This window comes from Pangasianodon hypophthalmus, chromosome 12 (genome assembly GCF_027358585.1).
Source record: "Pangasianodon hypophthalmus isolate fPanHyp1 chromosome 12, fPanHyp1.pri, whole genome shotgun sequence".
Lineage (NCBI taxonomy): Eukaryota > Metazoa > Chordata > Actinopteri > Siluriformes > Pangasiidae > Pangasianodon > Pangasianodon hypophthalmus.
The window spans coordinates 23139723-23153489 of NC_069721.1; the positions used below are offsets into that span (position 1 = coordinate 23139723).

At 37.3% G+C, this 13767-nt stretch overlaps 2 protein-coding genes across 7 annotated transcripts in view; both read right to left on the reverse strand.

The window, feature by feature from the left end:
- Positions 1-10321, reverse strand: part of nsfb (N-ethylmaleimide-sensitive factor b) — a 35461-nt gene extending 25140 nt beyond the window's left edge. The window contains exons 1-7 of the mRNA XM_026915050.3: positions 10181-10321; positions 8402-8487; positions 8201-8300; positions 3545-3584; positions 2377-2543; positions 1968-2075; positions 554-629 (exon numbers count right to left, since the gene is read on the reverse strand). Coding sequence (XP_026770851.1) covers positions 554-629; positions 1968-2075; positions 2377-2543; positions 3545-3584; positions 8201-8300; positions 8402-8487; positions 10181-10192 — 589 coding nt within the window. The 5' untranslated portion in view covers positions 10193-10321. The remainder of the gene's footprint in view (positions 1-553; positions 630-1967; positions 2076-2376; positions 2544-3544; positions 3585-8200; positions 8301-8401; positions 8488-10180) is intronic.
- Positions 10322-12874: 2553 nt separating this feature from the next.
- The window catches only part of arhgef15b (Rho guanine nucleotide exchange factor 15b), a 30131-nt gene continuing 29238 nt past the window's right edge, over positions 12875-13767 (reverse strand). For all 6 annotated transcript variants that reach the window (XM_034309536.2, XM_053238884.1, XM_034309537.2 and 3 more), the window contains one exon: positions 12875-13554. In XM_034309536.2, the coding sequence (XP_034165427.2) occupies positions 13388-13554 (167 nt within the window). In that variant the 3' untranslated portion in view covers positions 12875-13387. The remainder of the gene's footprint in view (positions 13555-13767) is intronic.

Below are 13767 nucleotides of genomic sequence, written 5' to 3' on the forward strand. Positions count from 1 at the left end.
TCATTCTGTCTTTCTTTCTTCTGTACAGACTCCATAATCCTCCTTTCCCTCTCATAATCTTTGCAATATATCAATATCAGTAGATAAAAAAGAAATAGTTCTGTGCATCACAGACACACTGCTTGCTCTTACACTTTAGGTGAAAATTTATTAGATTTCATTCTGATTATTTACTATAAAATAAAACATTTTGGCGGCTGCAGAGGATTTTTAAACTAGTTCAATCTGGCAACAGAATTCAGAGCCTCTGGCGTGTGTGTACTAGCATGAGGTGACGTGTGTTTATAATGGAGACTACAAACACTTCTGTAAGTCGCTCAGGATAAAATACTGAAAATGTGAATATGAAAGCGTAATACAGATACTGGATTTCAGTGGCGTGATCGCGTGTGGTTGAAGTGTATAGAACAGGACGTTCTCATTCAGAAGATATTTCAAACGTGCCAATGTTTCAGTTTGGAATATGACATCTGAACAGGAAGTGATAAAAATGTACTGTATGTATATGTGTGTGTGTGTGTGTGTGTTTCAGGTTTGCAGGGTAAACACTGACCAAACAGGTTGATGGAGGAGCTCTCTGCCTTCTCAAAAATCACCTGACTGTTACCGTGCAGCAAGCCGACCTCGATCTGCAGACACGGGGAAGAAAATAAATCCACTTCCTCTACCTACACATTATACACAGTATGTTATACATCATATACGTGCAGTACATATACAATTAGAAATGATTCAAATATAACAAAATAATTGTGTTTTGGATTCTCACAACCTGAGAGTTCATGTCTGATATACAATAGATTTTTTTAATCAAAGAATTTTTCATATTTTCCATTACTACAAATGAAATTTCAATTATCGTTCAGTCAGTTTTTTAATAATGCGTTTTATATATTATGATGATTTCAGGTTTTTATCATTGGTCTCAGGTTATTTATTATCTATTTATTATTATCTTTTTTAACGCTGGACCTGGGAAACAGTTTTCGTTCTTTCATGTTTTTAACATGTTGAACGACAAATAAATAAATGAACCTTTTAGCGTTAAACCAAAACAGCTACTTCATAGAAAAAACTTTTCCAGGGCAGTGGGAAGTAACCTTAAGGTTTTGGTGTTTTTTATGTTGTTTAAATAATAATAATAATAATAATAATAATAATAATAATAATTAAAAATGGCCATTTTATAGTGCAATAAAAATTCTAGGATTTTTATTAGCCCGAAAATAAAAAAATAATAATTTCCCCCTTTTTCCAGATCTATAAAATGAAATTAAATTGTCCATGATTTTCCAGAAACAGGGGAACGCTGAGTTTTTTTTTTTTATGTTAAAATAAAATGAGCTCATTTATAGTGTGAAGATTATTTCTGGCCTAATTTAAAAAGGCAGGATTTTTAAAAATAGTGATTATTTTAAAAAATTTGCCTTTCCCAGGTATAGAATATGTCATTAAATTTGCCAGGACTTCTTCAGAACTATATAAAGCCTACAGAGTTTTTTGTTTGTTTGAGTTTTTTTGGACTAATAAGAATTTCAGAAATTTTTTACAGAATTTTTTTTCTTTCTTTTCAAGACTTTTTTTTTTTTTTTTTTTTAAATTAGCTACTTTATAGTATGGTTATAATCTAGGTCTACAAATGTAAGAGTTCATGACTTCTCCAGGATTCAGGAGTCTTCATTTTTGTTTTATTTTTAATTAATTTGTGTTAACGTTAAACTAAAATGAGCTACTTTATAGTGTGACAATAATTTTGTTCTAAGAAAATAATTCCAGGATTTTTCAAAATTTCTCCCAAAAGCATTATTTTCTCAATATCTTGTAATTCAGCAAGACAAGCAGAGAATACATCATTTGGTGACTTTTGAAAACAGAAACGCATTTAAAAGCGGTCCTCGGGATAAGAGCGGCGTTTATAGTGGAGTATATATCTCACAGCGGTGAGAAGGTGTACAGCTCAGAGATACCTTGTTTTTCTTGCTGGAGCTCTGCTCGCCCTTCAGAATGCTGGGGTCCATCGCCTCCAAGCTTTTGATTACCAGCAAAAAGACCTTGTCACAGAAGCTGAACACGAACTGAGAAGGAAAAACAGAATCAGAAGACTTTAACAGAACAATAAATGTAGCTCTAACTGGATAAAAATGATGACATTACGTTCTTTACTCAATAAAGGGTTGTACTTATTGGCAAACTGCTGATGTATAAGAGGAAATAAACACTACACTATGCTTTCATAGGAAAATAATCCACTCCAGGGTGGTATACAGTACCTCCGCTTCATCACACCACCCACCTGTCGTTGATTATTTTCCAATAACAGCACAGCATGGAGTGTTTTATTAATGAAACGATGAGATTTATGATGCTCTACTCGACCTGCTGGCCCAAGCAGAACGCCTGCGAGTTAAAATTCTGGATGAGCTCGATGGCCATCTTGTCCGAGTCGTACGAGTTGCTGTCTGCGTTCTTCTTCTGCAGGAAGTCGATTTCCACAGTCATGGTCCCAATGTATTGCTTGGACGTGTCGAAGTTGTAAATGCTGACTGCAAGAGACAGACGTGTTTAATTTTTTTTTTGTTTTGTTTCAGTGTTTTTTTGGGTTTTTTTTAAGTAAATGTGAAATCTTGTGTGTAAATATGAGCCTTAAACCACATCCAGATCTTCACTGATGTGCTTTAGGATGCAGTGGGACTTCCTGTAAAGGGCGGCCATTTTGGATAACCGGAATTTGGGAGTGTATTTATGAAAAAGACTTTGGGTGAGATACACCATCGTTACTTGTTAGATATATTAGCCTTGTAGCTGCGGCACAAAACTAAAGTGGCAAAATCTGGACATCAGTTACAATTCGGAGTGAGGGAATGTTTAATTTTCCAACATTTGGGGTGAGGGAACGTTAATTTTCCATCATTCCAGGATGAGGGAACGTTTAATTTTCCAACATTTGGGGTGAGGGAACGTTTAATTTTCTGCCATTTTGGGATGAGGGAACGTTTAATTTTCTGCCATTTTGGGATGAGGGAACGTTTAATTTTCCAACATTTGGGGTGAGGGAACGTTTAATTTTCCATTATTCTGGGTTGAGGGAACATTTAACTTTCTTCCATTTAACACCAACCAAATATAGGAATTAATCAAATTCTCTCAAAAGATGCACCAATGAAGATTAAGCCATAACCTTTTATAATATTAATCCAGTTGTTTTAAAATAATCAGAATAAATCAATTATATATAAATTATATATAATATACAGCGAATATGTGCATTATTTGTACAGTGCATTGTGGGATCTCATGTGCACATTCACTATTCGCTATCAAACTAGCGCACTCTGTAGTGAGTAGGGTAGTGGACAACTTGTATTAAAATAAATCTCTTAATATATTCTTGCTTAATAAATCTATTTCATTTCATCCTAGTCTGAGAGCTCTACCCTGAGTGTTAACTGAGGACTCGTAATATCTCACAATGATGTGCAGCAAGTGATCAGGAACATATTTCATATACTACAGTCGAGTAAATAAGGTTAGGAAAGATTTTTACCTTCCACATCTTGATTGACAGAGAGACCTGCCCATTTCCTCTGGAGGAAAAAAAAAAAAGTACAAGAATTCATTCACACCTGAACTTTAACAGGAGCATAAGACAGATAATACGAAAGATTCTTCACCTAAAACTAACACAGAGGTGTAACTTTCTCTTAGGGTTTGACCTCATTGTACAGCAAATACGTCTCAGAAAAGCAGCTTTTTTGCCTTCACGATGACATTTTAGCGTCTATCAGAACAATAAGAGATGGTTTGGGGCGGGGCTTTAGCTAGTGTTAGGTGAGATAGTGGAGATTCCAAAACTATTTTTAAAGACACCTGAAAAAACACTAGCTCTAAACCTGGCTATGATGAAAGTGTTTCAGAAATCGTCTTAGTAAAATGAATAAGTAATAATTTATTATTATTTAAAATATTAGTAGTATTTGATAACATCGGGCCTATCGCTGGATACGAATGGATTTATGCGTAAATTGTTCGTAGGAGTGTTCACACAAGAAATTTGGTCTATTGAGTTGAATTTACAAGAATATTCATGAATATCCCTTAAATTCGGAAGAACATTCATATCCTACTCATGCTCCTGAGTGTGTGTAAATTTACACACAAGAAGACTTAGTAATGTGAATCTAAAATCATAGAATTTGCATGTATTACTGCACTTTTATATCTGGACTATCTTGTCGAGTTTTATTTTTATTACGTTTACAGCGTTTAGCAGATGCTCTTATCCAGAGCGACTTATAGAAGAGCTTTGGAGTCTCGATCAGAAACACATCCTCATGCTAGTTCACTCGGTCAGGGACTAAGAGCTGCACTGAGAACATTTTGTTAAAAACAAGTCGTTTTATATTAATGGCATAATAACTTAACTTAAAGGTTTGTATTGGTTTGAACCAACACAAACCCATAAATTAAGACAAATAAAATGAATTATTTAATTATGACAAAAGAAATGGTGGCGTATAAATGGAGAACGAGTCGATCTGTCTGCTCCATAAACTGTAAACAATCGCCTCAGCTGACAGAAGATTTAGCGCTCGCTTAATATTATTATTATTATTATTATTATTGTTAACATTATATATTATTAAACATTTTAGTGGCTTAGAAGTGAATCAAAATATCTTCCACACTTCTGTTTTTCAGCCTTTACCCTGACCGTTCATTTCGTGCTCCCACCTGTCTGTGCACATGACCTTTTATGGAGTTTTGTGGGCGTCACAAAATGCAAATGAGCTGAGTCAGGAAAATCGCATTTCAGATAACTTTGCAAATCAGTCGGAAAATTTTATTTCGAACTGACTTCCGCAAACATTTACACACTTACAAACTTTACTTTTTGAATTCTAAATGCAGCCCATTATTTGTAATTTGTAACACTGATTTATAATTATGAAATTCTACATGCTCTAAAGCCCTTATGATGTCTTACATGTATTATGGAGTCTTTATGAAGTGCTACCGCTGTTATGAGTCTATTAAATGTGATGTAAAGTCCTTATCAATTCCTTCATGTGTTAATGAGTCCTTGTAAAGACTACTACATGCACTATAGAGATTATATTTTAGCAAAATTAATTAATATTTTCAGAGTTTTTTTTAAACAGTATGACATAATTTTGCATTTAAAAAAGTATTTCAGATTTCAGATCTAAATTCCTGGACAAATTAGGACAAATACTCGTTCATGGGAGTTTAACATAACACACATACAATGCTATTTTGTGCAGCGATTGCGTTATAATGATTTTCAAAAATGATCAACAAAGACATTGTTATAATTCTTTCATATTTAACGTCAAAAGACAGTTTGAAATCTACTAGATAGCTAGCTACACTCTGAACTGATGAAGTACTGAAGGTTTAGTGCCGGAGGAGAAAAACAGACGTACAACTGGTTTTATAAGATAAGGTGTGATTTCACTGTACACTTTCAGTGGAACTGGCATAAAGATTATTAGCGTGGCAGGATTGATTGATGGTAGATCACGCCTTGACAAGATTGAATTTATTCAGCACGTCCTCATTCCACACATTTTCCACAGAAATTCATTCCTGGCTACGCCACAGTTTCAAAGAACTGCGGGTTGAATTTGGAAGAAAAGCTTCACAAGCTCGCTCAAGATCAGATTTGTGAAACGTCTTTCTGTTTCTATGCGCTCCTACAATCTGAGGCCAAAACATTGCAAGCGGTTTCGAAGACAATCCACTAGTTTTATTTCTGTTTATTTGATCGAAGCCTACAATGCCGCTCGGCGTGTTTGGGGTTCATTAGAGAGTAGAGATGTTGCTGTAAAACAGGGTCAGGGGGAGAAAGTTATACTGTAGTACCTGAGAGCTCTGGCTGCTGTCATGTTTACAGACGCAGGACAAGAAGCAGGTAAAGAAAAGACGTGACACACAGTGAGAGATCAGAAACATGACGAGGAGATTTTAAAAAATGGAGGAGAATTGTGTAATTGAATAAGTTAGTCTCACACACGGGGTGTCTGCTGGGACGCTCGGGTGAAATGAAATACTTTTTAAGATTCAATGTTACTTAATATGTCATTTAATACATAATTGAATGGTATTATTAAACTAGATATTTAAAAAATACAAATTAACGCACAACATAACATTTAAAAAAGACTAAAATCTAAAACCACTAAATTCTAATTTAAGACAGTTCCATACTTAAGACCTTTACTGTAAATATTAAATTTAAATTTGGAAAAATTAAAATTTTTAATGACCAGCAGACACCCACTTTACAGGACAGGACACTAGACAGAAGTTTAAAAAAAAAATGATAACTTGTGAGAACAGAAAGTTCTAAAAAAATATATTATAAGAATAAATAGTCTAAAGAAAAGTAACACTATAACCACAGATTTAAGTCATTACGATAAATTAGGTTAAAATTATATATATATTTTAAAAATCTAAATAAACTAATAGTCTGGGTAAAGCAAGGAACTGTATTACAGAAAAAAGCAAATAAAATAACAGGATAAGGGAAGAAGCAGAAACTAGAGAAAATAAAAAAATGTAAATTCTAAAAATAAATGTTCTTTTAAAAAGTAATATTATAACCAGAGAATTATATTTTTAAAAATCTACTAAATAAATAAGAATAATTAACTACAGAATTAATTAGTAATTCAGATAGATCAGATTAAATAAGATTACTGTAACCTAATTTCATTATTTTAAATGAGACTATTTTAGATATTTTAAAAAAGTAAGAAAGGTGTAATTAAATACCATAGAATCCAGTGTGCGTAGTGTTGTAGTGTGCGCAGCGTGTGTAGTGTGTGTGGTATGTGTAATGTGTGTGTGTGTGTGTGTGCAGCTTGCGTAGTGTGTGTAGTGTGTGTAGTGTGTGTGCAGCGTGTGTAGTGTGTGCAGCGTATGTAGTGTGTGTGTATGTGTGTGCAGCGTGTGTAGTGTGTGTGCAGCGTGTGTATGTAGTGTGTGTCGTACCTGGGGTAAGCTGAAGGCGAAGGCTCCAGCCATCACGCTCTGACATGTGTGTGTAGTGTGTGTAGTGTGTGTGTAGTGTGTGTGTAGTGTGTGTGTAGTGTGTGTGCAGCGTGTGTAGTGAGTGCAGCGTGTGTGTGTGTGTGTGTGTGTGTGTGTGTAGTGTGCGCAGCGTGTGTAGTTTGTGTAGTGTGTAGCGTGTAGCGTGTGTGTGTGTGTGTGTGCAGCATGTAGCGTGTGTGCGTGTAGTTTGTGTAGTGTGTAGTGTGTGTGTGTGGTGTGTGTAGTGTGTGTGCAGTGTGTGTAGTGAGTGCAGCGTGTGTGTGTGTGTGTGTGTGTGCAGCATGTGTATTGTGTGTGTGTGTGCAGCGTGTGTAGTGTGTGTGCTGTGTGTGTGTAGTGTGTGTGTAGTGTGTGTAGTGAGTGCAGCGTGTGTAGTGAGTGCAGCATGTGTAGTGAGTGCAGCGTGTGTAGTGAGTGCAGCGTGTGTGTGTGTGTGTGTAGTGAGTGCAGCGTGTGTAGTGTGTGTGCAGTGTGTGTGTAGTGTGTGTGCAGCGTGTGTAGTGTGTGTAGTGTGTGTGGTTTGTGTAGTGTGTGCAGCGTGTGTAGTGCAGTGTGTGTAGTGTGTGTAGTGTGTGTGTGTGCAGCGTGTGTAGTGTGTGTGTGTGTGTGTGTGCAGCATGTAGCGTGTGTGCGTGTAGTTTGTGCAGTGTGTAGCGTGTAGCGTGTGTGTGTGTGTGTGTGCAGCATGTAGCGTGTGTGCGTGTAGTTTGTGTAGTGTGTAGTGTGTGTGTGTGGTGTGTGTAGTGTGTGTGCAGTGTGTGTAGTGAGTGCAGCGTGTGTGTGTGTGTGTGTGTGTGTGCAGCATGTGTATTGTGTGTGTGTGTGCAGCGTGTGTAGTGTGTGTGCTGTGTGTGTGTAGTGTGTGTGTAGTGTGTGTGTAGTGTGTACAGCGTGTGTGTAGTGTGTGTGCAGCGTGTGTAGTGTGTGTAGTGTGTGTATTGTGTGTAGTGTGTGTGTGTGTGTGTATTGTGTGTGTGTGCAGCGTGTGTAGTGTGTGCAGCATGTGTATTGTGTAGTGTGTGTAGTGTGTGTGTATTGTGTAGTGTGTGTAGTGTGTAGTGTGTGTGTATTGTGTAGTGTGTGTAGTGTGTAGTGTGTGTGTATTGTGTAGTGTGTGTCGTACCTGGGGTAAGCTGAAGGCGAGGGTTCCAGCCATCACGCTCTGATGCGTCCTCACGGTGAAGACGTACCTGTGCGTGGGCGTGGTCCTGATCATCACATGCCTGGAACATTAGAAACGAGTGCGTCGTGTCAGATGAAGAACAGAAAGACAGGAATAAGTGCGTTATAACAAATAAATCCGCAGTGACGTTATAACACTCACTGTCCTGACTTGTAGTCCTTCTCATTGGCTACCACACAGTTAGTGAGCGAGAGCTCGTCAGTCGGACATCGCGCTGCTTGCATCTTCTGTAAAGAACATTAAAAACATTAACGTCACCAAACACATACCTCGCAGATCTTTTTTACATTTCTGTTTAATAGCAAGTTGCTAGAAATGGAGGTTTTGCAAAATAAAAGTCATTAGAGAACAGAAAATAACATAGAAACTCACCTACAGTTTAGAAATCTAATGTAGCTGGCCTTCATTTGCATAATAAAATCTGATTGGCTCTTACATTTGATGATGCAATAACACTTGGAGGTCATGTTTTCAATGCTAACTCAGATCTTCCAACCGATCTGTGGGCTCACTCTTTCTTAAAAGGAACAAAAATCTTAAGATAGATGCATATACAAATACTGGCCAGTTTATTAGGAATGTACACCTGTACACCTGCTCATCCCTGCTAGTATCTAAATCAGCCAATCACGTGGCAGCAGGGCATCGCATAAAATCATGCAGATAGACAAGAGACTCTAAGGTTAACACAGAATGGTGCGAAAAACAAAAAACATTCAGGTGGTCAGAGGAGAACTGATTCGAGCCACGGTAACTCGAATAACCACTCTGTACAACCGTGGTGAGCAGAAAAGAATCTCAACATGTTAAATCTTAAAGCTGCTGGATTACAAGAGCAGAAGATCACATCAGGGTCCACTTCCTGTCGGTAAGATCAGGAATCTGAGGCGACAGTGAGCAGTGAAAATGGACAGACTGGAAAACTACCACGCGATGTTTTTCCAATCTTCGCCTGACCCAATCCGGTGCCGCTGTAGCCTCAGACTCCTGTTCTCGGCAAACAGGAAGTGGTCCACATTCCTCCAGTGCTTTATTCAGTCCCGGGGCTAATTACAGGTTTATAATACATTTCTTTTTAACTTGATATCCTGATAGAGATTCGGAAGAACTGGTTTCTCAACCTCAAACCAATCTCAAAACTAAAAAAAAAAAAAAATCATTTAAACCACTGTGACTATGAGCATGATAAAGCAGTTACTAATGAATAAATAAATGAAAGAATGAATGAAAGAAATGAATTTACTATACATTTACATCTTTAATTCCTTTTATTAGTTTTAAAAAAAAAACCTCTAATATTTACAGTAAGCTTTATTTTATGATAAACTACACATAATTAATGACAATATTTTCACATTTGAAAAAAAATAAATATAAAAATACAATAGTGGGTTGTTATGTAGCAAGATTTACACATAACACATAACTTCCTACTAATCACTGATGTTTTCTACACAGTACCGGGTTTGTTATGGTTCAGTCCCAAACCGCGCTCTACTATATACATAGTGCACTAGGTAGGGCGTATAAGGCGCCATTTTGAATCGCATGTAGTGCATTTATATAGAAAGTAGTCAGCCATTTGGGACACAGCCGGTAACTAGCGGAGTTCTGCGTTTGTATAATAGTATCAGTACAATTAAGGAGTTTCAGTATCGATTAAACAGAATTAAATTAAACATTAATTCTGTTTTTAATGTCGTCAAATCATGTGCTGAAATTATAACTTTTAAAATTGTTTGTTTAAAAGGGTGCCGCGTCATTAAATCATAAGACAGCTCAACTTCCGGGTTACAAGCTAGCTAGCTAGTTAGCTAGAGATATTCATAATATCTGAACCAAGCTGTGCTGCACAAACTATACACTGTTCTAACGTTAACATTTTAAAAATAAATTATATAAAAATGTATATATACTCACCCTGCCAGCCATCTTGCTGCAGTTTTGGCTGATCAACAGCAATTCTGCAAAAGCTAACCGGTTAGTGATTCGCTCTGTAGCCGCTTACGTCACTACTCAGGGTCAATCCCGAATCACTAGATAGTGTCTATAGCAACGCGTAGGAATGAATGGAGTCTGCGCACTAAGTAGTGCACTATTGTATTCTTTAGACGGTATTTGGAATGGAGCCACAGTAGGAGGCGGGGTTTCGGTGTTGATTATAAATGACACTGCCAGCGTGACGGAACAGAGTGTCAAAATAAAAGCAGTGTTAAAGTAGAGAGAGCTGCTTCAGCTGACATTTTACTACTGACGAGTTTAATATTTATTATTATTACATATAGACAAAAATATAAGATAGATAGATAGATAGATAGATAGATAGATAGATAGATAGATAGATAGATAGAGCTGAGTGCAAAAGTTTGCATCCCCCTTGGCCTTTGCGTAAATTGCAATGTGGGTGTGAGCTCTCCTGAGGAGTTTGTAGATGTTGATCTGCACTATATAGTCAAAAGTCTGTAGACACCTGACCATCACCTTCAGTATGTGCTTGTTGAACATCTCATTCCAGATTTATTCCCCCGTGTTTGCTGTTATAATAAGCTCTACTCTTCTGCGAAGTCTTTCCACTAGATGTTGGAGCGTGGCTGTGGGGATTTGTGTTCATTCAGCTACAAGAGCATTAGTGAGATCAGGTGCTGATGTTGGGATGTTGAGGAGGTCTGGGGTTCAGTCAGTGTTCCAGTTCATCCCAAAGGTGTTCAGTGGGGTTGAGGTCAGGACTCTGTGCAGGACACTCGAGTTCTTCCACTCCAACCTTCACACACCATGTCTTCATGGAGCTCGCTTTGTGCACAGGGGCATTGTCATGCTGGAACAGGTTTCAGCCTCTTAGTTCCAGTGAAGGGAAACTGTAATGCTACAGAATACAAAGACTTTCTATACAACTGTGAGCTTCCAGTTTCGTGGCAACAGTTTGGGGAAGAATCACATATGGGTGTCATGGTCAAGGTGCACAAACTTTCAGCTGTATAGTGTATACTGGGATCCGGTTGCTGTACATTTCCAGTCCTTTGTTTATGAGTCTGAGTGATCCAATCACAACTAGGATCATCCTGGGGTCTTCACTTCACCCCACACTATCCTTATATATTATTATTATTATTATTATTATTATTATTATTATACTAATAGATTCTTCCCTGAAGACAATGAGTTGAGCGCAATTCCTCTTTAGTGACTAATCATTTTATTCAGTGTTTATTCAAAGTTTATTTAGTGTTTATTCCGTGTGTTTATTGAGTGTTTATGCAGTGTGTCTATTTTGTGTTTATTCTGTGTTTATACAGTGTGTTTATTTGGTGTTTATTCGGCATTTACTCAATGTTTATTTGGTGTTTATTCAGTGTTTATGCAGTGTGTCTATTCTGTGTTTATTCAGATATCAGATTAAGTGTTTGTGCAGTTAGATTAAGTGTTTGTGCCGTGTAGATTAAGTGTTTGTGCAGTGTAGATTAAGTGTTTGTGCAGTTAGATTAAGTGTTTGTGCAGTTAGATTAAGTGCTTGTGCAGTTAGATTAAGTGTTTGTGCGGTGTAGATTAAGTGTTTGTGCAGTTAGTCTAGATTAAGTGTTTATTCAGTATAAATTAAGTGTTTATGCCGTGTAGATTAAGTGTTTGTGCCGTGTAGATTAAGTGTTTGTGCAGTGTAGATTAAGTGTTTGTGCAGTGTAGATTAAGTGTTTGTGCAGTTAGATTAAGTGTTTGTGCAGTGTAGATTAAGTGCTTGTGCAGTTATATTAAGTGTTTGTGCGGTGTAGATTAAGTGTTTGTGCAGTTAGATTAAGTGTTTGTGCAGTTAGATTAAGTGTTTGTGCCGTGTAGATTAAGTGTTTGTGCGGTGTAGATTAAGTGTTTGTGCAGTTAGATTAAGTGTTTGTGCAGTTAGATTAAGTGTTTGTGCCGTGTAGATTAAGTGTTTGTGCCGTGTAGATTAAGTGTTTGTGCCGTGTAGATTAAGTGCTTGTGCAGTTAGATTAAGTGTTTGTGCAGTGTAGATTAAGTGTTTGTGCAGTTAGATTAAGTGTTTGTGCAGTGTAGATTAAGTGTTTAAGCCGTGTAGATTAAGTGTTTGTGCAGTTAGATTAAGTGTTTGTGCAGTTAGATTAAGTGTTTGTGCCGTGTAGATTAAGTGTTTGTGCCGTGTAGATTAAGTGTTTGTGCAGTGTAGATTAAGTGTTTGTGCCGTGTAGATTAAGTGTTTGTGCCGTGTAGATTAAGTGTTTGTGCAGTTAGATTAAGTGTTTGTGCCGTGTAGATTAAGTGCTTGTGCAGTTAGATTAAGTGTTTGTGCAGTTAGATTAAGTGTTTGTGGAGTGTAGATTAAGTGTTTGTGGAGTGTAGATTAAGTGTTTGTGCCGTGTAGATTAAGTGTTTGTGCAGTGTAGATTAAGTGTTTGTGCCGTGTAGATTAAGTGTTTGTGCAGTTAGATTAAGTGTTTGTGCAGTGTAGATTAAGTGTGAGTGCAGTTAGATTATGTGGCTTTGATAAAGTCCTTTCACTTTTGTTTCGTTTTGAATCGTAAATAAAGCAGAAAACACAACACACCGTCTGGTTTGTGGTTTGTTGCTCAGAGACACCACACCACAGTCACAGTACAGTATACTGTATGTTTAAAAAGAATTATGCATGTAATCAATACACATTAGAATGTACTTTACACTTTACACATGAACACACAACATAAACTGAGTGATTTTTTTTGTGCTTTCCATTTTGGATTTGATTTTAGTTGAAGAAAGTCAAAAATCAGAAAGGCCTCGTGACATTGTGAAACTTTAACAGCAAAAACCTTTTGAGTGTTTTCAGGTCCAGTTCTTCACTTTCACTCAGCAAGGCATGATGGGAAATGAGGCAGAAGTGTAAAAAATACAAGTGTAATTCTCCTGACTGCTCAAAATCGCTGGCACACACACACACACACACGCACACACACGTTATGTAAAAGGAACATGTTTTAATAAGACATGAATTGCAGTCGGCAGTGTGATGATCTCTGTTCTGCAGCACGTTGCTTAAAACAAATCATAACTACTGATCATGAAGGCTCACATCTCTTCTTCTTCTTCTTCTTGTTCACATGTCCAGTAAAAAAACACAATGTCCATGTGTGTGTTGTGCGGTCACGAGCCGGTCCGTGTCTTGTTGGTCATGGCGCTGGCCGCCTGCATGACGCGGTAACGTTCTCGCAGGTTTCGTCGTCGCATGTGCTCGCTGGTGATTTCCAGAACGTTCTTCACGGGGAACCAGCCTTTCTGACCGTCAGAATGACGGATCCCCTCGTACCATCCTGAGGAGTGAGAGAAGGAAGGAAAGAGGAGGGAGAGAAAATAAATCAAACAGTTTTAGATTAATGAAGGGATGAGCGGCACGAACAAATTCCAAAGACGATTTGTAATATTTATTAACTACAAAAAAAAAAAAAAAAAAAAAAAAAAAAAAAAACGTTTGGCAGAGTCTGTGAAGTACAGCCAGGGCTTTGGGATTTTTTTTTTTAGTAACA